Here is a 25,425-nt window from a genome sequence, read left to right on the forward strand (position 1 = left end):
AGAGGTCAGGGTGAGACCAGGGGGCAGGAGGTTCAAGTGACCACTCCTCTGGTCACCTCCAGGTGTTTGTAGGCATGAGAAGTATCCACAGCTACTCTTGGCTCTGGTCATCAGCTGCCTCAGTTACCCACACTGGGGAATGCAAAATTATGTTTCTTGTCCTGGGAGTTTGCCTAGTCCCTGCTTCAGAAAAACCAGTTTTCTGACCTTATTTTCCCCTTCATGCCCAAATCCTTCTGAGAGGAATAAGCACTGTGTGTCTGCCTGGTGGCTGCAGAATCTTTGTTGAATTGTTCTTGCCAAACTGGAATAATTCCATATCCCTGGAATTGTTCAAGGCAGATTGGACGGGCTTGGAGCAAGCTGGTCTGGTGGAAGATGTCCCTGTCTATGACAAGGGGTTGTAAAGAGATGAGTTTTAGGGCCCCTTCCGACCCAGACATCCTGTGATTCTATGAATTGTGCAGTGACATCTATGCAAGCTACAATCACCCAGTGGTCAGAAGATGTGGGGTGGGTGTCTGTGGGGTGGTGGTCACTGTCCTAGTGGCCTGGACCTTCACCATGAGCTGCATTTCAGGGCCCTCTGTGATTAAAAGGGATCCATTCACAGAGCTGTGGCCATCATGGAGCCAGGTCCACGCTGAAGGTCACTGGTAGGATTTCCTGCTTTTCCCAAAATGGCCAAAACATCCTGAGAAGATATTCTCAGATATCTGCATGTTCAAATGGTGCAGATCCAGCCTGGAGGAAGCGACGTAATGAAAGCCTGTGGGAGTGAAATGCCTCACGGCTGGGTGAAGCCAGGACCTCTGCAAGGCTGGGCACAAGGTGTCATCTGTAATTTAAAGGCTTTATCTGCTTTAAATGTCAATAACTCCTTTGTTGGAGTCATAATAATTGCCATGATCCGCATGTCTCAGTCACACACCCCAGAGCACTTCTCAGAGGAAGATGAGCAAATCCTTCCCGTTTGTTGCCGGATGGGAAATCAGGGTACAGAGGTGATTGGAGCCCACACAGGGCTGGAAATAAACCTCAGCCTCCTGTGCCGCTGTTCTCCAGGTTCTGCATGGAAGCTGTAGGCTCAGAGCAGGTTGTCTGTCATCACCCTGCTCTGCTCTGTCTTGTCTCCACGCTGGCAGCAGCGTGGGCAGGGATGGTGTGAGGGGATCTCAGTGAGGCTCTGTCCTTGGCTGCAGGCAGAGAGGCCAGGAGTGGGTGGCTGGAGGAAGAGCAGAGCCCATGGAAGAGCTGATGGTCTCATTTCGTGTCCCACCACCTCCAGCAGAGGAGTTTTTGTAGTGGTGTCCAGGAAGTGAGACTTTCCCAATGAAGCTGTGGTGGTACAGAGGAGCTCAGTGAGACCCCACAAATCCACAGGCAGAGATGTTTAATCACTCCCTGGTGCTGTCACAAGGTTCTCCAGCACCTCATGAGCTCCTTCCAAACAGCAGTGCTCCAAACCACTCGTCTCACTGGTTTATACTCCTCAGGAAGCAAAGCTGCACACCAGAACCTCCTCCAAACCAGGACCTAAATTCATGTAGTATTCAAATTCTAAGCAGTGAATAATGCAGGTGAGGTTAATTGTGCAAAATGTGATTTATGGAGCCCTTTCTAGGAAGGTCTGGGAAGGGAGCAGGCAGAGGCTGTGCTTCTCCAGGACAGCAATAAGGGACAGAGGCTGTCCAACCTCTATCCACCAATTCCCTCCTCCTACCTATTGGATTTGTCTTAGCCTTTTCCAAAGAGCCATTTAGGGCTCCAGCATTTCACATTGCCAGTAAGATCAACTATTTAGCACAGCCTATCTCAGCTTTTTATATAGCTCTTAGCACAGATATCTAAGCATCATATATTTCTTTTTGTGCAGTATTTCTGACTCAGTATTTCCTGCCTCCTTGACAATGACTGAGTAAACAGCAGAGCTGCCAGAGGAAGAGCCCTGTGTTTACAGAGCAACAAGCCCAAATGTGCCTTTATTTTTTAGCCCATCTCAGAAGGTGGCGATGCTTAAATTAACCCTCATTTTTATCCCTCACTAAGCTTTTGCCCTCAAACTTGCTGCTACCAGAATCAGCCATGGGTTGGTGGGCCCAGATCTGGGGAGAAGTTATTTGGAACGTGTCTTAAAAAAAGTGAGGCGAACTCCCAAGGGAAGAATTTTCAGCTGCAGCTGTCTGAGCTGGAGTGAGGGCTTAGATCCGATGGCAAAATGCTGCTTCTCATCCCACCTGACTCTGCTGCCCACCAAAAATGTTAGAGGAGGGATTTGCCTCCTCTCCCATGGCGTGGCCATTCCTCTTGGCTTGGTCCTAGTCTTGGGAAGGTCTCCTGTCCACTGTCATAGCCCAGTGTTAAACTGTGTCTACACTGGAATGAGGAGTGGGCTTTCACTTGGCTGCAAGAGTGAACACCCCCAGGAAAAAGGCATTTTGAGTGTCCACTGCTGGCAGAAGCCTCAGCCAGGCTTACAGAGGATCCAGCAGGGGATGTTAGAGGTTTTGCTGAGCCCTGGGCCATCTCTGTGATGTGTGTGAGCACAGGCCATGATGAACGTGCTCAGCCTTCAGATTTATGCCCCAACCCTGTCCTATATGAGAGCTCTTTAGAGGTCCTCTTGGCATCACCCCACTTCCCACATGGTTTCCCAATGAATTCTTCTCCCAAAGCAGTCAGAGAAGAAAGGCCAACCCTACCTGGTATAAATACATTTTATTTTAAACTATAGGCACTGAAGGAAGGTCATCCAGGAGACACACCCAGATTATCTACAGGCCAGAGCACCCCCAAATTAGTAATACAATTCATGTTTAAAAATACAGCCAAACTGATGAAAGATAATTTGCTTACTGCCCTGACATCACCACCTAAGCATGGGGCAAGCCAATCCACAGGTTATTTTTATATAACTCCGTGAGGCATTTCCAGAGCAAATAAAGTTCAGTGGGCAGGGCAGTGACCCGGCTGTCTGGTTCCAGAGCTTTTCAGCCCCCTCAAGGCTCGTCACCAGTGTGTGGAGGTCTGTGGGTCAGGGGACAGCTCCATAGGATGTGCCCCAGGCACACAGGACGTGGGGTTCCTCACCTCTCCCACGTGCTGGCTCTGGCTCATCCGTTGGGGTTGCGCTTTGGAGCTGCCCTCAGTGTTCTCAGAGGGTCACTGGGCCTGCTGTGGGCATGGCTGACCCACAGCTGGTGAGTCACACGTGTAACTCCATTAATTGAACAGCCCAGATGAGCCTTGGTGGCAGCAGTGGTCTCCTCAGACTCCCCAAGGCAGGTGGGGCCTCTCTGCACTCAGTGCACGCCATGGTACAGGTCACATCTGCAGTCTGAAGGACAAATTTAAGCACAGCACTTCCTGGACCACCCTTCTGCTGGGACACTGGAGTAGCACCACCCTGAGGCATGTGAATTTCTCAGGATGCTTCAGGACACCCCTGGCACTGCAAGTCCAGCTGCTGTGGAGGCTCCTGCCAAGCCCTACTCTGGCCTGTAGGCAAGTGTGGTCCAGAAAAATTCCTCCCACTGGCAAGATGTTCTCCCTGCTTTGTCAGAGGAATCAGTGTCACTGCCTTCCTTTTGAAGAGTATGTGCAAATCACCTCCTTTTGCAAAGTTTGACCCATCCTGAGTCCAAAAATGGAGCAAAATTATTCCCACTGCAGCATCACATTCTGTGTGGAAATGTCTGCAGTGCCTTCTGCATCCATCCCACATTCCATCCCCCTCTCCCATCCTTCATAGGGGTCCCTCAAAGTCTGCACAAGCTTTTCTGTGACTGGGGGTGGTGGGGGGCTACAGACACCTTTCTTTTACAAGGATCTGTTCATCTACAAAGGTGGGGAAGTGTTCATTGATGTCTCTGCATCAACCACGGGGTGACACAGAATGAAAAAAGGAGGGTGATGTGTGGTGGAATCCTTTCCTGCCCAGCTCCCATCCCAGGCCTTGGGATGAGTTTGGTTTGGTTTGCTGGTTGGTTTATGGAATTTCCAGGCAGTTGGTGGGTTTGATGATTTGGGGTTTTGTACAGAAAATTGTTTACAGAAAATACCTTTTTTTAAAAGACAGTGTTGAAGAGTTATTTTTGTTTCTTGCACAAGCACAGAGCAGAGCATGTTTGAAGCAGGAGAGGGAAGGAGCAGAGTTTCCTGCAGTGTTTTTTGTTCTTTCCCAGTAATCTGGGACTGCAGAGCCCGTGCAGTTATCCCAAGCTGCTAGGAATTTCACAGCATGCCCCAGGGATCCCAAAATACAGCACAGCTCCCCAGGTACACAAGTGTGGAGCTTTCAGGCCCAGGCAGCACAGGAGGTGCTGGAGGGCATCCAGGCTGGGAGAGGGAGGATGGGTTGGGGGCTGGAGCTGGCAGGGATGCTGCATGAGATGCTGGAGACAGTGCCAGGAGAGGGAGAGGAATCCAGGAAAAGCTCCAGGGTTCAAAGGAAACCTTCTGTGCTCTGTATGGGTGGATGGGGCAGATGAGGGGCATGGGATACTCTTGCCTGGGTTTTTAATTTATCATTAATCAGGATATCATGTCTCTGACTTTTTTTTTTTTTTTTTTTTTGCATTAAATTTCAATTTAAAAGTCCAGAACAAGTAATTGGGTAACCTTGGGGTGATAACCAGAGCCAGCAAATGACTCCTCTGTCACTGCCCAGGGACGGGCTGGTTAATGAAAGGATGAACTCTGCAAACTCTCTTGGAGAGTCTGGGGAGACCCAACAGGATTTGGCTGCGGGTTGACTCCGAAGTCGCAGACACAGTTGGGCAACTGACTTATGGAAATGGGTGTAGAGAGGAATTAGTCATCACTGCTTGGTTAATAAGTGCCTCAGCTATTTTACAAGTCTTTTTTCCTGCATATGCAAATACATATTTTATTTTTCCTTTTGTAATGAAACATATAAATAGCTCCTGCCTTGGATCTTCTGTGCATACAGTTGTGTCATGAAAATGATCATCGTGCTTTTGCCTGGCTTTATTTAGCAGCTGCTTCACTTAGCTTTGTTCTAAAAGGAAGATCTCCTGTGTGTTGTCCAGGGCAAGAGAGCAAACTTTGGTGTGGTGGCTTTTATATCTCCCCAGCTTTGCAGAGAGCAGCTGCAGGTCAGAGTATTTGCCACAGCAAAGCCCTTTGTCTCAGGCACTAGGAATAAACTGAGATGAGAAAGATAGAAGGTAATTTATTTAGTTGCTGGATTTCAAAGGTTATGCAACCTGCACTGGAAACACACAGTGTGGAGGAGGAACTTGTCCTCTTCTTCAGTATTCCCCTGCTTAGTGTCACCTAAATTTTAGTGTCAAGGAAAGGTCACTGTGGAGACCGGCAAGAAAAGTTGCGTGGGATGTCATGCAAGAACCTCTGCAGCATCTCTTAGAGCCCAAGGAAACCTTCTTGACTCTGAGCATGATGCACTCCTTTGTGCCATCCTCTGGAAGGGTTTTTGTAAGGTTTTCTGTGTTGGCTTGTGCTCTTTGCCATGTGTTTCCATCACACACATCCCTTTTCGTACCCCGCCTTTGGACAAACCCCTTCTTTCTCCCACCTGGAGGTCTGATGGGGAGGCAGCTATCTCCCTGTGTGCTTCCTCCTGATGATGCTGACCCATAAATTACGTCACTGGGATAATCCTTAGTCATAGCAACCATCAGCTCAGGCGCAGGGTGACCTTTTAATGCCAAGCCCAGGCTGCCCTGATCTTGTGGTCGGGCAGGGAGCCAGTCTCTGCCATTATTTTGTGAGATGCCAGAGAGCAGCCAGACCATTAGGATGCTCCTGGCCAGACACTGGGTCTGCTGAAGATACTGGAATGAATGGGCTGGGCAGGTCAACCTGGACCACCAAGCCCAGGATGGCCACCATCATTTCCCCTACATTTTGTTTAACCTGTCTGTTGCTGCTTTTTTTCAGTCCTGGTGGTGCTGGCTTCTTCCCTCCTCACCAAAAAAATCAAGCCATCCAAACCCAACACACCTGGAAAAGTGACCCTGTGTCTGTTGGGGGCACAGAAGGGTGCAGAGGGCAGACACTATCTCTGGTGCAAGCTGTGGCAGTTATTGCAGGAGTTGGTGATATTTCTGCAGTACCTGCTTTCTGGTGGCTTTGCTCTGTTGAAATTGCAGCCGCTCCGCGCGCATTGAGTAATCTCCCCACTGTTACTAAAGAGTCAGTCAGTCTGTCTGTCCTCCCCCCACCCCGAGTTTCAATTTCCTCCTAATTCCCTCTCTAGACAGCCATTGTCTCTGCCGTGGTGTTGCTGATGCAGCCTCTTGTCTCTGTGCCTCTTGCAGAAGGATTTCTCCATGCGGGAGGAGCTGCAGCAGCGGGACGTGGAGCGCTGGCTGGGGTTCATCACCTTCCTCTGCGAGGTCTTCGGCACCATGAGGAGCAGCACCGGGGAGCCCTTCCGAGTCCTCGTCTGCCCCATCTACACCTGCCTCAGGGAGGTAAATGCCTTCCCACTTGTCCTTCCCTCCCCACCAGGGAACAAGCTGTGCAGAGATACCCATGGTCCATGGAAAGGCTGTGGACGCTCCATCCCTGGAAATGCCCATGGACGGACTGGACAGGGTTTGGACCAAGCTGGGATAGTGGAAGGTGTCCCTGCCCATGGCAGAGTGTCAGAACTAGACAGAGGTTCTCTAAGGCCCTTCCAGCCCAAACCATTCTGGGATTCCATCTTTGCTTTATAATTCCTAGACGTTTGCTCTGCCGACGCTTCACACTTCAAAAGTACTTACATCTGCAGGCACTCTTGGCTGTTCCTGCATGCTGTCTTTCTGCTCGTTAAAGCACAATAATTAAAGCACACACTCCCTTTGTCCAGTGGCTAGGAAGGACCAAAGTTGGAATGGCAAACCAAGCACTGTAGTTTGTTAATCCCAGTGTTGTGGAAATCCCCACCTAAGCAGCTTAAGCAGCTTCATAAAGCAGGTGAAGCCACCCAAATAGATGAGACAGACCAAGGGGAGGAAGGAGGGGGACAAAGGAAGTCCCTAATGTCCTTAGACCCAACCCAGTGCAGCAGAAACCCAGCCCTGTCACCAGGGTGGGGGATTTTTCAGAACCTGATTTCCTGGTGAGCTCATTGTCAAGCTCCCCGTGGGTCAGAGTGGTGGCAGAAACCTAAGTGAGTACATACAGAAAAGACAACTCAAGTGTTAAATGTTCTATAGAGAAGGAAAGGGCTTCCCTCCATCCTGTTTTAAGGATAGCTTTGTCTCCTGCTGCTGCCTGTAGAAGATTTTCTCAGAAAAACCCTCCTTGTTGCCCAGGGTTGGAGCTGTGAATCTCAAATTGTCAGTAGTGCTTCTGTCAGGCCATAAATAACTCACTGTAAAATAAGTTCTCTGCTAGACCTCAGGCAAGGGAAGGATAAAGAAAGTGCTGGTGATGACTTTTTTTACATGCATGGGAAGTTTTCCTCTGAATGCAAACGCGCCATAAACATTTTGTCTGGGTGGTAGTACTGTGGGCAGAACTCACAGATGGTGACTGGAGCAGAGAGGAGCGCGGGCCTCATGATAAGGCAGACGTATCCAGAGGAGGAGATGGGAGAGGGACGCTAAGAATAGCCGAACTTCCCCAAAATCCCTGCCCACGGAGGTATGTGTCACCTTCTGGGGAAGATGTGACGTCTGGCAGAGCCCCCGTGCCCATCCGCTTCCCCTCGCAATCGTGACACAGCACAGCCCTGATTCCTCCAGAGCTTTTCCCTGCCCACTCCTGTCTGCCCTTGCCGTGCTGTCACTGTCCCTCCTGTCACCCCTCTGCTCTGTGGGGACGTGGTGGTGAGCTAGAGGTGTGCGGAAGGACATGAATTTCATATATCAAGGATATTTTTTGCTACAGGGCAGCTCCATAAAAAGATTCACTAATTATATCAAGATGTCATGCGTAAATTTGCTCTTAAAAATACATCTCTGTTCCTTAGCAGGACAGGTCTGTCCCTGTGGTGTTGTTTGTCACAGATGACTTTACTAGATGATCTTTAATAGCGAGATGATCTTTAGGTCCCTCCCAACCCAAGCTACTCTGTGATTTCTAAGAGGTCTCTTAGCTTAGCTGACATGGGTGAGCCTGACTCCTCTGGCTCCCCTGCCCCAAAATGCTTGCTCTGTGACTGCTCTCTCTGCAGTGCTTTGACCTTGATTCACCCCTCTTCCATGGCTCTGGAATGGGTTCTGCTGCCTTTTTTTTGTCACTGCCAGCTAATCCTGCTGCACAGGGCCAGCCCAGGGGAAAGGGTCACCGATTTATCAGCAGTGCCAGGCTCTGGTTGGCAGACGGTTGCCAGGGCCAAAGGTGGGCTCAGACACAGTCAAGGAGGTGGAGGTGTGCTTTTCCAGCTGCACCCCAGAGAGGACAGGGACATCTGCACAGGCTGGGCCTGCTGGGTGCTCTGTGAGAGTGTGGAAAGCCCCTAACTGTGCAAACTGTTCATCCCTTGGTGTTCCCCATGAGCCACATGGGCTGGTCTCCCAGCAGAGGAGGGGGTGTCACCATGGCCTTTAAAGTTTGGGACTCCCACATGCCTCAGGAGAGGTCCCCAAGGTGTAGTAGCACTCAACATGAGTTTTTTCCCCTTCTGCTGATCAGAACATACATCCTCAAGAAGAGTCTCAGCCCTTCATCCCTAATTTCTTTCATATTGATTATTCCCCGGCAAGCTCCCTCTGTGCTGCCCACAGTCCTGCACAGCCACTTCTGCCTCCATCCACCCATCCTTAAACCATAAATCATTAGCAGAGGCAAGATAACATCTCTGCCTCTGCCTGTACTTTCAGGTCGCTTGCTTTTTAGTTTCTCTCTTTTTTTTTCTCCTTTTTCCCTTTTCCTTTATAGCTGTGGCAGACTCAGCCAAAGGTCAGCGAGGCAGTGAGCAAGAGGAAGGGGAAAATTGCCTGATGACTGAGGCAGGAATGTCTGTTCCCTTCCCCCTGCAAAGCTTCCTCTCTCCAGCTCCTTTCCCCCCAAATAAAAGCTTATTCACACATCATTAGCTGGCTGGGAGGGGTGAGGGTGGCCACGAGGGCATCAGTGCTGGGTGGGGAGGAGCTGGGGACACGGCTGGGGCACTGAGTGACAATGCCAGCGCTATTTATTGATCGCTGTGGAGGGGTTGGTTTTGTGGGCTGGGAAAGAAAAGAAAAAAAAAAAAAAAAAAGACAAGTTCATTTCAGGTGAGGTTGGAGTGATAAGTGCTGGGGTTTGCTGGCTGATTGACCCAGGGCCCATCGCTGTCCTTTGGGAAGCAGGCAGGCCCTGTGCAGGCAAGGCAGTGGGTGTTTAACCATGGCAGAGGAAATGTGGGTCAGAGCTGCCACCTCACCCAGGCAGCCTTTTGGAATAGCTGTGCCCCTTGGCTCAAGCACAGTCCAGCCAAATTCCCCTCCCAGGGGGCTCTGCTGCATCCTCCTCCATCACTTAAGCCTGAAATGGGGGAGAAGGAAGGGACTGCCAATACATCCAACACTGTAATGGCATCTCCCAGGAGCAGAATCCCTACCAAATGAAAAAGTTTAATTTCCATAACGGTTTTGAGAGGTTTGGGGTGAGGTTTGTGCAGGCTGAGAGTGTGTCCTCAGAGCGAGGTCTAGCGAGGTCAGCGTTGGGATTTTAGGCAAAGAGAGGGTTTGCTAAGGGAAGCAAAAGGTGAATCCAGCTCTCATTAAAATGGTTTAATGGAGCACACTGTGTTTGGATGGTAGTTTGGACTAAAATACTTGCAGTGGGTGAGTGCGTATTTTACGTTGGAGAAGGGCAATGGATGCCCAAGGTTGGCCCAAAGATCAGTCCTGGAGACAACTGGGAAAAGGATGGAGAGCCCTTTGCAGATGAGAATGAGAGGACTATTGCAGCTCTCAGATCTGGAAAGCCTGGGAAAAGAATAACAAAGCAGAGATGTTAAATAGAAATAAAAGCGCTTTCCTCCTATTCTTCCCTCAGAGCTTCGGGGAATCGAGGGCGAGCTGGAAGAGGGCATTGTTCCTGGGATAAAGGCTTTCCCCAGGGATGGTTATGCTGCAGCCAGGGCACTGTGGGTTTGACCCTTGCCTACTTCCAGACCTGGCTGCTCTCACTTGGGAACAGTGAGAGACCTCAGGCAAGAGGTCTTGCAGGACCAGCATTCTTCCATGAGCCTTTTATTTGGTGAAAGCACTTTTGGCATTATTAGGAAGTTGTTCTGTCTCCTGTGCATGATGGTCTTAAGCAAGAGTGATGTCCCAGTCTCTCCTTCCAGCCCTACAAGCCCGCTTGACTATGGCCTCAGTTTATTTCACAAAAGCACTCTAAATTTGTCCATGAACATCTCCTTCCAGGATGGTGAGAAGTGAACATGCTGACATCTTTCCTGCTCCAAAGCCTCTGCCCCTTGTCCAAGCACCAAGGACCATGCTGAGCCATGCTCCAGCAATGCTTCATGTTGCATGTCTTCCAAAACCAACTAAAACCAAGAGAAGAGCCAAGGTGCTTTGGTTCTTGCAGCCTGGCCATATTTCTTCTTCTCTGTGGCCTTTGGCAGAGTCAGCAGAATGGAGAAAATGGGTGGTTAAGGCAAGGAAGCAGCAAATGTCAGCTGAACCATCAGAGCCCTGTGCGCAGTGCAAGAAGTGCCCCGTGGCTACTGAAGATGTGGACATAATAAATATTATTATTTGCCATCTATTGTTCACTGATTGTCACCACTTTTGCCTTCCCCAAGCACAGTTGGAGCTGTCTGTCCCTCATCCAGCTCTGTGCTCCCATGTCCGGGTGTCAGCAGGGTGGCCCTGGGCCGCCCCAGCTCGGTGCCCTCCCAGGTTCATCCCCTGGTGCTGCTGGGGAGGGGGAACATTAGGACTGGATCCTGAGGGGCCCAGCCCAGTTTTAGGTGACGTCTGAGGTCTGCAGGGAAGGAGGGATCACACCCAGTGTGGCTGTTGATGGGTGTTCTTGGGAGGTTTGCCTCCCCTGCTGTCTGTCTCATCCTCAGTGGAGGTTGTTGGGACACCAACCCAGGAGGTGCCCCTGGGGCTGGGAGCTGCCACCTCCCTGCCAGCCCCTGCCAGGAGCAGCCACTTCCAGCCCCGGTGGTTGGTGCCAAGTGCTGCTTTGGATGCATTTGTTTGTTCTTACAATGCCATTTAGCAGCCAGGTAACCTGAGCAGTTGCCTATGGCAGCAGAGCAGGGAGGTGGAAAAACTGGCTCGAGGGACTCAGGCTCAAGGTGATGCCATGCGGCAGTAATGCCACTGTGGTCTCCCAAGGCACCTCACCAGCTGGTGTCCCCCACAGGGAGGGCTCTCCCCCTCTCACTCCCCATAATAACCCCATGCCACCCATCACCCATGTCACTGTGCTCTTCTCCTGCACAGGGCTGATCTTTTGTTGCAAGTTGTAAGTTTCTTCTTGACATTTTGCTTCACCCCACTGAGGTCCCTCTCATTGGCAGCCCTTTGAATACATTTCAGTACATCCCAGACTTGCTGTCACTTTCAAACTTCATAAGATTGCACTCCTTATCTCCTCCAAGTCACAGATAAGGATGCTAAATAGGGCAGGTCCTGGGATAACAACTTGGTATTTGTTATTATTCCTGGCCTTCAGGCAGAGTTGGGTTGGAACCCAATGGCTACAACCCTCTGAGCCCAATCATCCAACCCATTTTTTACCCATCTGGTTGTCCTGGCTTGGAGACAAAGGGACTGGATATCAGGGGTGACAGGGAGCTGCCTTGGCACCATCCCACTCTGAGCCTTGGCTGGGGCAGGCTCAGAGCAAACCCCAGGAAGCAGCTCATCACAGAAAGGCTAATTAAACTGCAAAACTTTGTGCAGGAGGCTGCAGGACCAATTCATAGAGATCCCTCCAGCTTGAGAGGGTTGTTGCTTCTGAGGCTGTGTGCCCCAGGGGTATCCCCTTCAGAGGGATGCAGTCACTGGCCTGACCCAAGACAGATGATTTTGGGGTCTCAATAGCAGCCCTGGGGAGCCAGGGCAGCTCCCAGGCGCTGTGAATCAGCAGGGATCAGACCCAGCAGGCTGGCAGCAGGCAGGACAGTTGCTTCTCTGCAGGAGTTGTCTCCTACCTCCAGTCTGGTTGGCAGAGACAGTCCCATTTCAGCATCGTTTAAAATCTTGGCACGCTCCCATCGCTTCCCTGCCTTGGTACAGGCTGCTGACTGAAAGCCTCGGGGTGGTGGTGCAGGGAGGATAAATACTCCCTGTCTAATTGCCTTCCCCCTACGTCTGAGTCTGCGGTGCAGCGTGTAGACGGGTATCCACTCCCCTCCCTTCTCTCAGTGCCTGTTATCTCCTGGGGCCATGCTGCGTAATTTAGCAAAATATTCTAACACAGTAATTAACGTCTGAACTTCAAGAGGGCACTGCCTTTTCACTGTCTCCTTCAGAGGAAGAAAAAGGAAAACCTTCCCGGCTGCAGTCGGATGAGCGGGGAGGGTGGTGCTCTTTGGAAAAGAAAATTGTATCTTTTAACGTGGGTTGTGTTTTGTTAATCACTCTCACTTTTTAAAAAGCATCAGCCTTTTGAGTTTGAAAAAGGGTCTTTGACAGTATAATGAGATGCTAGGATTTTTAATATTACTCTCCGAGTCAGAGAGTGAAACAGAATTTTTGCTTTATCAAATGAGCAAAGGCACCTAGGGCCTTAGATCATGACCCCACACCACACTTCCACTGAGGAAGCTCCATGAGGCCAGATCTGAACAGAGAAAATATGTCTTTTACGAAGAAAGAGACTTATATCCTCACAGAAGTCCCCTTCTGGGGATGTATGTTCTGCAAAAAATCAAAGGTTTGGTCTCCGGTCCAGTGGGGCTGGAACAAACTGGGAAGTGTTTTGTGTGGGGAAAGGATGGAGGAGGAATGAGGAATGTGGGCATGGGAGGGAAGGGATTTCAGAGAATGAGTGAAAAGGGGGTACTGGGGCTCAGGGCCACTGGGAGGAAGGAGAAATGAGGGGAACAAATGGGCAGTTGTCTTGGGAGTCCAGGAGATGTGGAAGACATGGAAGGTCTGGGAGGAAGGTCTGGGATTTGGAGCAAGTGGGGCATGTTGATGTAAAGGGGATATGGACTTGCAGAGCCATGACAGGAGGCAGAGTGTAGAGAGCAAAGAGGAAGGGTGGATGCCTGTCTGTAGGACCACGCAGGGCAGGGGTGGATGTCCCTGTAACCTCTGTGCCTGCCATACATTAAAAAATAATTAGCCATGCAAAAAGCTCCCACATCCCCAGACCCCCATAGCTGTGCTGGCAAAAATGCTCCTATGAATGCAGCTTGTTTGGGAAAAAAAAACTATTTCCTTTAATCCTGGTCATTTTGATCCAAGGGCATAGTTAAGGTGGAGGAGGTCAGGTGTTATCTGGGAGCAGATGAGGACGGGCCGAACCAGGGAGGGCTGCCCAGTGTAAGCCCATCTGCCCTGTTGAGTATTGTATGTGCAGGAACATATTCTTGGAAAGCCACAGGACTCATTCAGTCCCAGCACCAAAACCGTGGTGTTGTATCTTAAATAGAGGAGGGAAAATGCCACCCTCGTTTCTCTGGGACCCGCGGAGAAGTCAGAGGAAGCAATTTGTGCAGATAAAGAAGTGAAGTCAGATACCATCTCACAGGATGGTCCCTCCTCCTCGCGTGGCTTTGTTTTTCTCCCTCGCCCTCCGTACCAGGCATTGTTAGTTCCCAAAAACCCTTTCAATGGGATGTAAACACAACTATTTGCGTCTGCCGCCGCCGCCGCTGCGCGCTCGCTGCCTGTGCAGAGCCAGGAAAGCGCAGAGCCTCCGGCCAGCCAGGGTGGAGCCCGCTGCAATCAAGCGCCATGGTCTCGCCGCTGTTTCTTTCCATGTTTTGTGTTTCCCCGGGACCCTTGGGATGAGATCACATCCTCCTCTCCCAGGGTTATTATGTCTTCGGACGGGCAGGATGAAGCCGGTCGTCTGGGTGGCTTGAACTCCCCGTGCACCCAGACCGGGTGGCTCTGCTCCATCTGTCCTGCTCACCTTCGGGTCCTGGAGGTCCACCTCCAGCCAGGGGATGTGTAACCACCAGGCTACTGTTGGATTGCAGCGTCTGGGTTGATGAGTGACCAAATTTTCTTCATCATTGTCTCCAGTAATTGCCTCTTAATGGTTTCCATCTTCTCAGGAATTTCTTCTGCCTGTTCCAGATCCGGGGAGAGAGAGTGTCGTGTTTCATGGTTTCCCTTGCCTACAGTGGAAAGGAGTAGGAGGAGTTTCCCACGACTGGGTACAGGATTTTGTTCCTCTGGCCTTAATTCAATTTGCTGTTAAGTATCTCTGAGTTCCTCAGGAGCCTGACAAGGAGGATAACCAACATTTTGGTTTACTCAATGCAATAAACAAACTAATCTCTTCTTACCATCCTCCCAGGGAGTCCTGGTTGTGTAGTAGGAGAACAGAAATCCCCCTCTGAGCTGAGGGGAGCACGTCAATGCCAAAGGAGTTGGTGCCACCAAAACTCATTTAGGTTGCCCAAAGTGTGTTAGAGAAAGTGTCTGCTATGGCCATGGCTCTGGTGCAGCCGTGCTGGGACAAGCAGTTCAGCACAGAGCTCCTTGCCCCCTGTGCCCCTTCATCTGGGCAGCTGCCTGTGGGATCAGCAGTGCCCTGTGCTGGTGAACTTTTCCTAAGGAAGCAGCAGGAGCTGCTGTCAGACATTCTCACCCAGGCCGAGACCATGACATCCCATCAGGAAACTGGGAGAAGAGTTCCCTGCATGAGACACGTGGTCTGGTGGCATCTTGTGCATCTTCTGTAGCTTTGAAGACTTCCCAGATCCCCAGAGATGTGTGAGCAGAAGGGAATGGGGAGAGAAGCACCATTGCTAGTGGAAGCAGCTGACACAGACTGCCTCTCACAGCTCAGCTGTGTTTTTAAATTCCAACAAATCACATTTTGGAGCATGGCAGAGCCTGTGCTTTATGCAGAGATCAGCACAGGCAGATCCATAAGGGAAAGGTTTCCCCCAAAACTTTGTGTTTGGGCAACCTCAGCATCAAATGGGTGAGCAGAAACTATTTCACCTATGCCTGTGAGCTTCTAGAAGTCTATTTCCATGTGCTCACTTGTTCCTTCCCCAGAGAAAGTCAGTCTCATCTGACTTCCCTCACTTCCAGAGGGGGACTCAGTACCCCTTTAGAGGGGGTGGTGCTGGCACAGCTTGTTGGTAGGCACAGGATGACTCAGCTGACCTTCTGATGTCCTGGGTCAAGGAACTGATGGTAGCAAATTGTAGAAATCCTGAAACTGGCCCTGCGGTGCTGCCTTTTGCAATCACTCATCCCCACAACCTTGTTTGTACTTTGCCTGTTCCCAAGTCTTGGCTGTTTTCACCATCCTGCGTCCTGAGGAGAAGTGGAGCTGTACCATTGCCTGTGTCTCAGAGAGGTGTGTGACTCTCCCCGTGCAGAGCCATGCAGTCCCATGGATCTCAGGCATCTTCCTTAAAGACTTGTGACAGTAGGTCAATAGGAGGCTGCTGGAAAGGCAGAAAATTGCTATTGATGTCTGTCTGCAGAGAGACCATGAAGCAGAATTGGCCTGGGCTCCCACCTAGCAGACCATGGGGATTCCCGGAGGTTTTGGGAGCTGGAGTTCCCCAGCTGTGGTCCATTAGAGCACTAAGGCTGCCTGCAGAGCTGTGTTAGCACCTAAACTGCACTGTCAGATATAGGGGATGGTCACAGAACCACGGAATGCTTTGGTATGGAAAGAGGATTTAAAGCTCATCCCATTCCACCCCCTGCCATGGTCAGGGACACTTTCCACTAGCCCAACTTGCTCCAAGCCCTGGGATAGGGGGCTCCAAGCTCCAAGTCCAGCCTGTCCTGGGACACTTCCAGGGATCCGGGGCAGCCACAGCTTCTCTGGGAAACCTGTGCCAGGGTCTCACTACCCTCATTTAAACAAGTCCTTTCATCTATTTAGTCTGAATCTCCCCTTTTTTAGATTAAAACTATCACCCCTTATCCTGTTGCTGCAGTTAACTTAGTCCTAAAAAAAGTTTTAAGACTAAAAACTTTGTTGTTATCTTTTTTATAAGCTCCCCTCATAAGGGGGTGTCCATGATGATCCCAACCACAGAGCTGGAACAGATCCATCTGTCAGAGGACCAAGTCCATCATGGCCCTTCCCAAGGCACTTTCTGGTTAAAAGCAGGACTGGGAAGCACCATCTCTCCCACACTTCCAGTACAGTTTGTCCACTCTGCTTAAGCTCCAAGTGGCACAAATAACTGATATTCCTGAAGGAAATGTGTCTCCCTTTTCCCCCTGGCCTTGCTCCACACCAGCAGCGAGCCGATTGCTGCGCCTGGGCCATGCGTCTGCAGCACGCTGGTTCCCCTCAGGTCATGCTCCACAGTCCCTGGGAGGGGGGAACACTGTGAGGCACCTCCTGGTGACCCAGGCATGTATGAAAAGCATACCTGTGGGCAGGCTCAGCCCCGAGGCTGCCGGGGTGTCCGTGCCTGTTGCCACTGGAGCCGTGAACCCGAGATGCCCGTCAGGGAGAGCGGCGCGTGGGCTGCGGTCAGCCCGGCATTCCCTGCCTCTCATCCCAGCCTCTCCCAGTGGCTCTGCGTGGATATTTTCCAGGTTTCTTGTGCTTTCACGCTGGAGTCATCACCGAAGCGTCATGAAACGCTGCATGCTAAGGGGTAGTTAGTGGCCAGCATTGCTTATGTGTCGTTTTGCAAGCGATATCGTACACAGTAATTAGCACTGTGCCTTGCAGGAGAAATATCATTGCATCTGGAAAGGATAATGCGTGTGTTGGGCTGCTCCCACCCCATCTCCTGGGGAGAGTTGCTGAAGAACACAATTAAACCTGCGTGGTTTAGTGATAAGGGGTGGTGGGACGGGTTCTCCTGTCCTCCTCGTGGTGTGGGCACCCCTGAGAATACCAAGTAAGCACTTCAGCTTCTCAGCAGGCCAGGTGATCTCAGAAAGCAGATAGTAAACCCAAGTATTTGGGGTGAGTCCCAGTGTGTTCACTTTGTGGTTTGCTCCTGGTGCCCTGCTCCCCATACACAAGCATCTCCTGCTGCTCAGCAGGACCAAGCTGGTGTGATGAGGCATAGCTGCAGTTTTAGGGCTCCTTTGGTCCTTCAGCTGTGGCTGTGTGTCCACCTCGTGTGGCTTATGATGCTTGCCTCTGCAGAGATGTAAAGAGAAGGCTCTGAGGCCATGGAGGCCGGGGGAGATGGGTCCCAATAGCACACCATGGATGCCAGTTTTGCTCAAGAGCCACCTTGCAAGGCACTGCAACTCACCACAGCACGCAGCACTTCCAGGAGCAGACCCTAAAACTTAGTTTGGGTTCCTTATGCAAATGTCTAGCACCCAGAGCCCACCTGGGCACGCTGGCTCTGCAGAGGACCTTGTCCAGTGCTCATGTCTCCAAGTGACACAGAATTTTGAATGAGAAGGTGCCTGATACCTCACAGCAGTCTGCAAGGCAGCGAGTCCAGCACCAGAAACAAAAGTGAGAAGCCTTTCGCAACTGAGTCTGGGTATTATATGACTGGCCGGGCAGATTCTGGCATGCAGCCTCCTCTCTTAGGAAATCAAGCAGACTCTTTGTCTGCTCTCCAGCAGGAACTGCTGCTTTCATTGCCCAGCTTAGCCCGATACAGGGGAAACCGGCTGGAGAGCAAAGGGAAGTTTTTCTCGCAGACAGCCCCAGCCTCCAGGGGATGATTACAGGTTAAACTGAGGAGCTCGAGAGTCCCAGCTCACCTGCCCTCTTGTCTGCCTCATGCTGCTCTTTCAGATCCCTCATCCACGTCCATCAGCTGGTTTGAGCCCTGTGGGAACCTGGTGGAGAGGGAAGGGATGGTGCCCACAGTGGGATTTGGGCAGAGGCACGCAGCAGGGAGGAGCAGCTATAAATAGTTAAATAAATAATAATTCCAATGTGGGAGTGCTCATTTAATGGGTATAGAGTGTTTACCTTAAAATATTTTAAGTAAATATGAATTAGAGTGCAAACAGTGAATGCAATTGGCTGGGTGGTCACACAAGTGCTGGGACTTTAGGGCTGTGATTTCTGTGGAGCTCTCAAAACATTTTCACTCTTTTTTCTCTTTTTTTTTTTTTTTTTTGCAGCCCTGGTCAGGTCTGACTCAGGGGTGACAGAGCTTTGGGAATCACTGTGCTCTGGCTGAAGGAACCACCCCAGTGCTTTGAGTGCCTGGTGCTCACATGGGGCACCATCAGTGGGCATGAAATACCCTTTGAGAAATACAAGCAAGTTGTCATTGATGGGTGAGGACATCCATGGTGGGACCCCAGGCAGCGCAATCCTTGCAGTCAACAAGGTTCAGTGCCCACACCAGGCTCCCTGATTTCCTCCTGCTCTGTCATGCAGGGCTCAGAGGCAGACAGTGCCTACAGCCCAGCATGCTGCAAACATGGTCAGCAACACACAGAGAAACAGTGGCACCGTTCTGATCCTGCAGGCTTCAGTCCATTGCACTGATGCAGGTGGCTGGCAGCCATCTGTGGCCATGGATTTGGGCTCTGGCTCTCCAGAGTAGCAGCAGATCTCCCTGCTGGGCTGTCCCTCATGCCCAGGGATGTCCTGGGCTTGGTGGGAGGCTGTGGGCCTCCCCAGCCTGCCTGTCTCAGGCAGAGGCTCACCTGTAGTGCCCCAGAACTGGTATCCCTTGGTAGCCTATGGAGCAATGGAGCATGTGGTATCTGGGTGGGCAAGGTGGGGCACATGGTGCCTTGGAGGGATGGAGCTGGTGGATCCTGGGTGGATGAGGTGCAGTGCATGGTACCTGGATGGACAAGGTGGAGCACATGGTGTTGCTATGGACAATGTGGAGAGCACATGGTGTCTCCATGGAGAAGGTGGAGAGCACATGGTGTCTGCATGGATAAGGTGGAGCACATGGTGTCTCCATGGACAAGGTGGAGAGCACATGGTGTCTCCATGGACAAGGTGGAGCACATGGTGTCTCCATGGACAAGGTGGAGAGCACATGGTGTCTCCATGGACAAGGTGGAGCACATGGTGTCTCCATGGACAATGTGGAGAGCACATGGTGTCTCCATGGACAAGGTGGAGCACATGGTGTCTCCATGGACAATGTGGAGAGCACATGGTGCCTGCATGGACAAGGTGGAGCACATGGTGTCTCCATGGACAAGGTGGAGAGCACATGGTGTCTCTATGGACAACGTGGAGCACATGGCTCCCTGATGGACACATTAGAGCACACCCATTCTCCTTGTTCAGCCAAGTCACATCAGATGAAGATGAGGTGTCCATGAGGGCAGTGTGAAGTTGGAGGTGCCTGCCCAGGGCCGGGGGTAGGATGTGTTCACTGTTTCATCACAGGTGAGACTGTTCCTCATTACCAAGTACCTGAGCACTTGACAGGGACATGTTCATCCTCACAAACACCTTCTGAGGTAGGGAGGCATGTCCCAGCCCTGTGTGTGGGAGCTAGGGTAGGGAAGTTGCAGCCTTTCCATGACCACATATCCTAGGCAGGGAGAAGGATCACTGAGGAGACCATGGCAGAGGAAGGGCTGGAGTCAATCCTAACTAGTTTCAAGCTTTCATTTTTGTGTTATGTTCTTTACTAAAGAACACCAAAAATAAGAAAGGTGTTGTTAAAAGGTATTGTCTGTTACTTTATTTGCAGCCCTGCTTCATGCCATGCTCATGAGCTAAATAGCCCAGGAGGGAATATCTGGACTACTGCCTGTTTATATTTTTCCCTAACTGATATTTTTTTTTCATTGTTAGTGTTGGGTTTAAAATAATCTCGTGTTTTCTTGTGAGGAATCCGAACCGTTTGTGAGAACTTATCTCAGAGCACATGGCTTGGGCTTAACTAACATTTTCCAAACAACTTAGGAGAAAGATAAACTGGGGGGTGGGGTAGAAAAAAAAACCTGTTGGATGATTTGAGAAACCCTGGCTGAAGCTTTGGCTAAGGAGAGGGACAGAGTGCTCAGTGAGATGCTGTGAACACCATCCTCAAAGCAAACAATCTGCTTTCTGCTGAAAACAGGAGACAAAGCTCTGAGAGCAGTGGTAGTTCCTTGTGTTGCCTCTTCTTTCCCCTATCTGTTTTCCAGCCAACGTGGAGCTGGTAAACAGACATTTATTTGTAGAGGGAAGGAAGCATGGAAAAACAAGAATGGGACAGAGAGATGGTAAGGCCTAGAGTCACAATTCTGATTTTAACTAATGGATGTGACTTTGGAGTAACATTTAGTTACCCTGAGCGATTTTTATATGGGCAGTTTTAATCAGTTCAACTGCTTTTAAAAAGTCTACTTCTCTCTAATGAATGTCAGATTATAGTGAAGCCAGTTTTCCCATCTTTTTTCTTTTGCTTAGTGATTACTGCACACAGGGATTAGCTCAGGGTCATCAGGGCTTGTACTTTGCAAAGTGATGGGGTGGAAGTAGCTGTGAGTGTTGCCAGTACCTGTAACTGTCATACAGATGAGAACAAAGGAAAATCCATATTTTTGTTCCCGTTTTGAGGATCCTTGCTCATGGTTTCAGTGTTTGTGGGGTGAGACATGCTGAGCTCCTACACTTTGCCATTGTCAGATGGAGCTGTTGACACTTGCTACACACCCTGAGTCTGAACCAAGACAGATGAGCATCATCCTGCACTGTCCTGTGCCATGCCCAACAAGATTTTGGGTTTTTCCTCAAAGCTACTCCTGCTTGCAAGCTTGTGTTTGTAGCTCGGAGTTCATGGAGAGAAGAGCAGGGTTGGATTTGGGCACCTGGAACTCCGTAGTTTCATTGGCACCCCTGCCCCTGCAGCACTGTGTAACCAGCCTAGAAGGAGCCATATTAATTACAGTGAATTGGATGTAGCTCAGACACTTTTGTGGCTGTCAGAAGTGTCCCCACGGGGATGGAGAGGTTCAGGGATGGGTGGCAGAGCCCTTCCTTTCCAAACAGCCACTCCTAGGTCTGTGCTACTCCAGTGTTGTTGACTGATGGCTGCATTTATTCCCTGTGCGTGTGAAATGAGTGTTTTCTCACTGCCTGCCGTGGGATAAAAAAAGCAATGTAACCTAAACAAAATCTATTATGAAAGTTGTTAATCTAAATTTTACCCCATGTTTTGTCACTGTTTATTTTAACTTTTTGTATGGACAATCTGTTTTCTTCCCTTCTTCTGATTTTGTGTCCTTTCTCCTGGAAGTGTCAAATGCCAAGCAGGACGAAGACATAGAAAGTTGTAAGGGAGGAGGAGGAGGAAGAAGATCATGCATTCCTCACTGTTTGTCTCTTCTGTCTTTTGCAGTTGTTGCAATCTCAGGATGTGAAGGAGGATGCCGTGCTTTGCTGCTCCATGGAGGTAGGGAAGCACCTCTACACCTGCCCTGATTTCATTGCTTTACCCCTTCCGTCCTTGCCCATGCATGTGTCAAGCAGCTGTTGGATGTTTCCAGACCCAACAGCTGTGTGGCCTCTGTGCATTTTGGAATGATCAGATGGATTGGGTTGGAAGGGACCTTTGGAGGTCATTTAGTCCAACCCATCTGCAATGATCTTGAACACTTTCCATTAGGTTGCTCCCAGCCCCATCCAGCCTGGCCTGGGGCACTGCCAGGGATCCAGGGGCAGCCACAGCTGCTCTGGGCACCCTGGGCCAGGGCCTGCCCACCCTCCCAGCCAGCAATTCCTAATCCCCAATGTGCCAAAATCTGTGCCTGCCCTCTGGCAGTGGGAGCCATTGCCTGGGTGCTGTCCCTGCCTGCCTTGTCCCCAGGGGCTGTGCAGCTCTCCTGGAGCCCCTGGAGGCCCTGGCAGGGGCTCTGAGGTGTCCCTGGAGCTTCTCTGGTGCAGCTGAACAGCCCCAGCTGGGCCAGGCTGGCTCCAGAGCAGAGGGGCTCCAGCCCTGGCAGCAGCTCCGTGGCCTCCTTTGGCCTCACTCCAGCAGGTCAATGTCGTTCTGTTCGGAGGAATCCAGAGCTGGATTCAGGATCCCAGGTGGGGTCTCACAAGAACAGTTCAGGTAGAAGACCAGTGTGATATGAGAGCCCTTGAGACTCTTGTCACTGGGCTCCTGATGCATGTAAATGGATGCAGAAGTTTGGTACCTGGGGTCCTGTCACAATATTATATCATCCTGGTTCCTTCAGATCTCACCCTCCATTCAGTTTTTAACACAGAAATGGCTGTATTGGAGCAAAAGCTGCCCCGTGACTCACTGTGCTCAGCAGCAGTTTTTCAGAGAAGGAAATGACTGGACATGGCACTCAGTGCTCTGGTCTGGCTGACACGGTGGTGATCAGGCACAAGTTGGACTCAAAGACCTTGGGGGCCTCTTCCAACCTAAGTGATTCTATGATTCCATGAATTATAGCAGAGTTCCTATTAGTTACTTTTTCTTGGGAAGTGATGGCCCCATGGGGACAGATTCCTTTCTTGCACAGAGCAGTTGAAGTTGCAGCTTGAATAGTTAAAATTCAGCAAAGCAGGTGAGGAGGCGGATTTGATTTTTAAGGTGAGGACTTTGGGGAGCTCTGCTTTAGGGAGCCTCCCACAGACTCATCACTGTCCACCCCAAACTTGGACCTTTTCTGTGGAACCTCCTAGGGCTTGTGCTACTCAATGGAGGCTCTCCAAGGAGTAATTGTTTTAGAAAAAGCCCTTGACTGTCTCCAGCAAAGCAGCACGACAGGTATAAATGCAGATCTCGGCAGGGCAGGATTTGTTATGCACACAGGCACGTTCTCCTTATTCAAGCTAATGACTGGGAGTCACTGGGAGCTCTGAATCAGCGAGTAAATGAAGGGCCAGGTAGAAGGCAGGAATACCACATCACAGCCTGCACTTTGTTTTGACAATAGCATGATTTTTAGGTGGGATTTTTTTTCTTTTTTTCAAAAGCAATCCGTCGCTGCTGCCTTTGAAGTCAGTGGGAGCTGAACCATTCACTCCTCCAGCAGCTTGGTGCAGATGCTTTTGAAAACCTCACCCTTCGTGTTCAGCTCTTGGAGCCTGCTGCTGAGTGGTTTTGGTTTTCTAAAGCCATGACGCCTTTAACCTTGCCTGCACCAGGAAGGGCAGAATCGAAGGGACGGGAGAGGTGTCTGTAAAAAGCCAGAGGGGTGTTTTAACATCACAGAGTGGTAGAATCCAATCTCAAGCTAGAAGGGACCCACGAGGATCAGTAATCCATGGCTGACCCCTTCTTCTCCCGACAGCTGCAGAGCACCGGCCGGCTGCTGGAGGAGCAGCTGCCCGAGATGATGACGGAGCTGCTGGCGATAGCGCGCGACAAGATGCTGTGTCCCTCCGAGTCCATGCTGACCAGGTCCCTGCTGCTGGAGGTCATCGAGCTGCACGCCAACAACTGGAACCCCCTGACGCCCACCATCACGCAGTACTACAACAAGACCATCCAAAAACTGACGGCTTGAGGGGCAGGGCAAGGTGGGGTGGTAAGGGACAAGAAGAAGAAGAAGAAGACATGCGCCTTGACAGGACCCGGCAAGAGCTTTTCTGATTTAAATCCCCCAGCAGACCAAACCCCAGCATGCTCGAGAATACATTCGTGGGGTGGGGAGGGAGCAGCATGTTTCTTTTTCAGCCGCCTCGCCAAGTGCCACCCCTCCTCCCTGCCGTGGTTTTGTTTTAGGGGTTTCTTTTTCTGAACTCATTGCTCAAGCAGCAGCAGCGCATCCCGCCGGGTTATTGTTTGGCTTTCGAAAGAAGACAGAGAATTTGGAAAAGGAGGGGAAAAAAAAATAATCTAAGTGGGGGCTAGTATTGTTTTCACGCCGTCCTCCTGCCTTGCCCTGGCCAACTGGCAGGAGACAGCACGCAGCAGATGTCTCGGGAGGACAAAGCCAGGCACACACTACACCAGACGCTCATAATTGATGGCTTTTGTCAAGCGGGGCTTGCGTTAGGTCCCCCCCTCCTTCTCTTGTTTTCGACTTTCTGTGTGTTCCCCCCACCTACCCGCCACCCCTTCAGAGGCAGATTGGAGAGCGGGACGACTTTCTTATTTGCACTGGGTTTCCTTTTCCTCGAGCGTTGGTAATTTCCTCTTATCTTATTGTATTGTTGGATGGACAGTTGTGAGCAGCTCGGGGACGGGGAGAGCAGCGCCTTCCCTTGAGCTGGGAAACAGTTTATGTGAAGATGCTGAAGCAGAAGGAGTGTTTTAAAGGAGTCCTAAAGCCACTGCAGAAGTTACATAGCCACCGTCATCTTGCCAGTAACCTCCTCGGTGGATTGAGAAACGTGTCCTTTGAGCTGGGGGCTCTAAAAACAGGGGATTCTGTGGCTCTTGCTGTTCAAGTCGCCGTTATTCCTCAGCCACTATAATCATTTAACTTTTTTTGTAATAATTTTTTTTTCCATTGAAGGAGTGCTTTATTGTTATTACTGTCATGGTTGTAATTATACATTTAAATCCAGGCCTGTTATAGTTGGGCCTAATAATGTACAGGGCAAGGGAGAAATGAAGGTTTGATGTTTTTTGGAGGCTGGTAAAGAAAAGACAAGCAGCATATAGCAAAAAAAACAAAAAAAGGAAAAAATAAGAGGGAAAAATAGGAGAAGCCAAAAATAGAAGTTTGAGCCTGGCTTCTAACTAGCTGAATATGCTATCCAGCGTTCCTAGGTGTGTGCAGTGTGCTGGAACAGCTCTGTCCCATGCTCGGTGTGAGTGGCACAGTGCCATTGAGGGATGGGGGACATGTCCAGACAGGCAGGGTGTGCTCGGGGATCCCCAGGGGGCTCCAGGATCCCCTCATGGCTCCTGGCTGGAGCATCCCAAGGGAGAGGACAGCTGTGGGGAGGTGGGGAGGTGCCACCCAGAGGGTGAGAGGCTGGTCTGGGGCAACACCTGAATCATGAAGAAGACACGGTGGGCTCCTATTTGCTGATCTAGCAACACTTTGACTTAGGAAATCCCTCCAGGTGGTTTTTCTAGTGAAACCTAGCGAGGATGCAGGCTGCCCCATCCTGCCTGCAGGAGCCAGGGAAGGCATGATGCCATCAGCTCATCCTGGCTTCTTCTCACTGTTCAATTTATTCCTTTTATGGTAAGAGAATTTATGCCACAGGGATGGCACACACAGACCCCAGACCAGGCAGGCTGAGCCTGAGCTCAGCAGCTCAAACCCGTTTTTCCAAGCAAAACATTGCATTTCTGGTGGCTTGTAAAGAAGAGAGATTTCACCCCGACCTCCTTGGATGTGCAGTATGTTCTTGGGTGCCTTATGAATGTGTTGGTCTGTCTGCGATGGGGAGGAAGCTTTTGCTGCAACATTTAAAGGGCAGAAATTTTCAGCAGAAAATGCATTGCAGTGGGGTGAGCATCGTGATGCTGCAGTTCAACATTACCTGAATTTCCGTCTGGTTGTCTGCTGATCCAGTTTT

General features: G+C 50.6%; 1 protein-coding gene across 1 annotated transcript in view; it reads left to right on the top strand.

Annotated features, from left to right (window-relative positions):
• The window catches only part of CTIF (cap binding complex dependent translation initiation factor), a 142,743-nt gene extending 119,290 nt beyond the window's left edge, over window positions 1–23,453 (top strand). The window contains exons 11-13 of the mRNA XM_058824100.1: window positions 6,303–6,458; window positions 21,329–21,382; window positions 23,238–23,453. Coding sequence (XP_058680083.1) covers window positions 6,303–6,458; window positions 21,329–21,382; window positions 23,238–23,453 — 426 coding nt within the window. The remainder of the gene's footprint in view (window positions 1–6,302; window positions 6,459–21,328; window positions 21,383–23,237) is intronic.
• Window positions 23,454–25,425: the final 1,972 nt, after the last annotated feature.

Source organism: Ammospiza caudacuta, chromosome Z, assembly GCF_027887145.1.
Source record: "Ammospiza caudacuta isolate bAmmCau1 chromosome Z, bAmmCau1.pri, whole genome shotgun sequence".
Taxonomy (NCBI): domain Eukaryota; kingdom Metazoa; phylum Chordata; class Aves; order Passeriformes; family Passerellidae; genus Ammospiza; species Ammospiza caudacuta.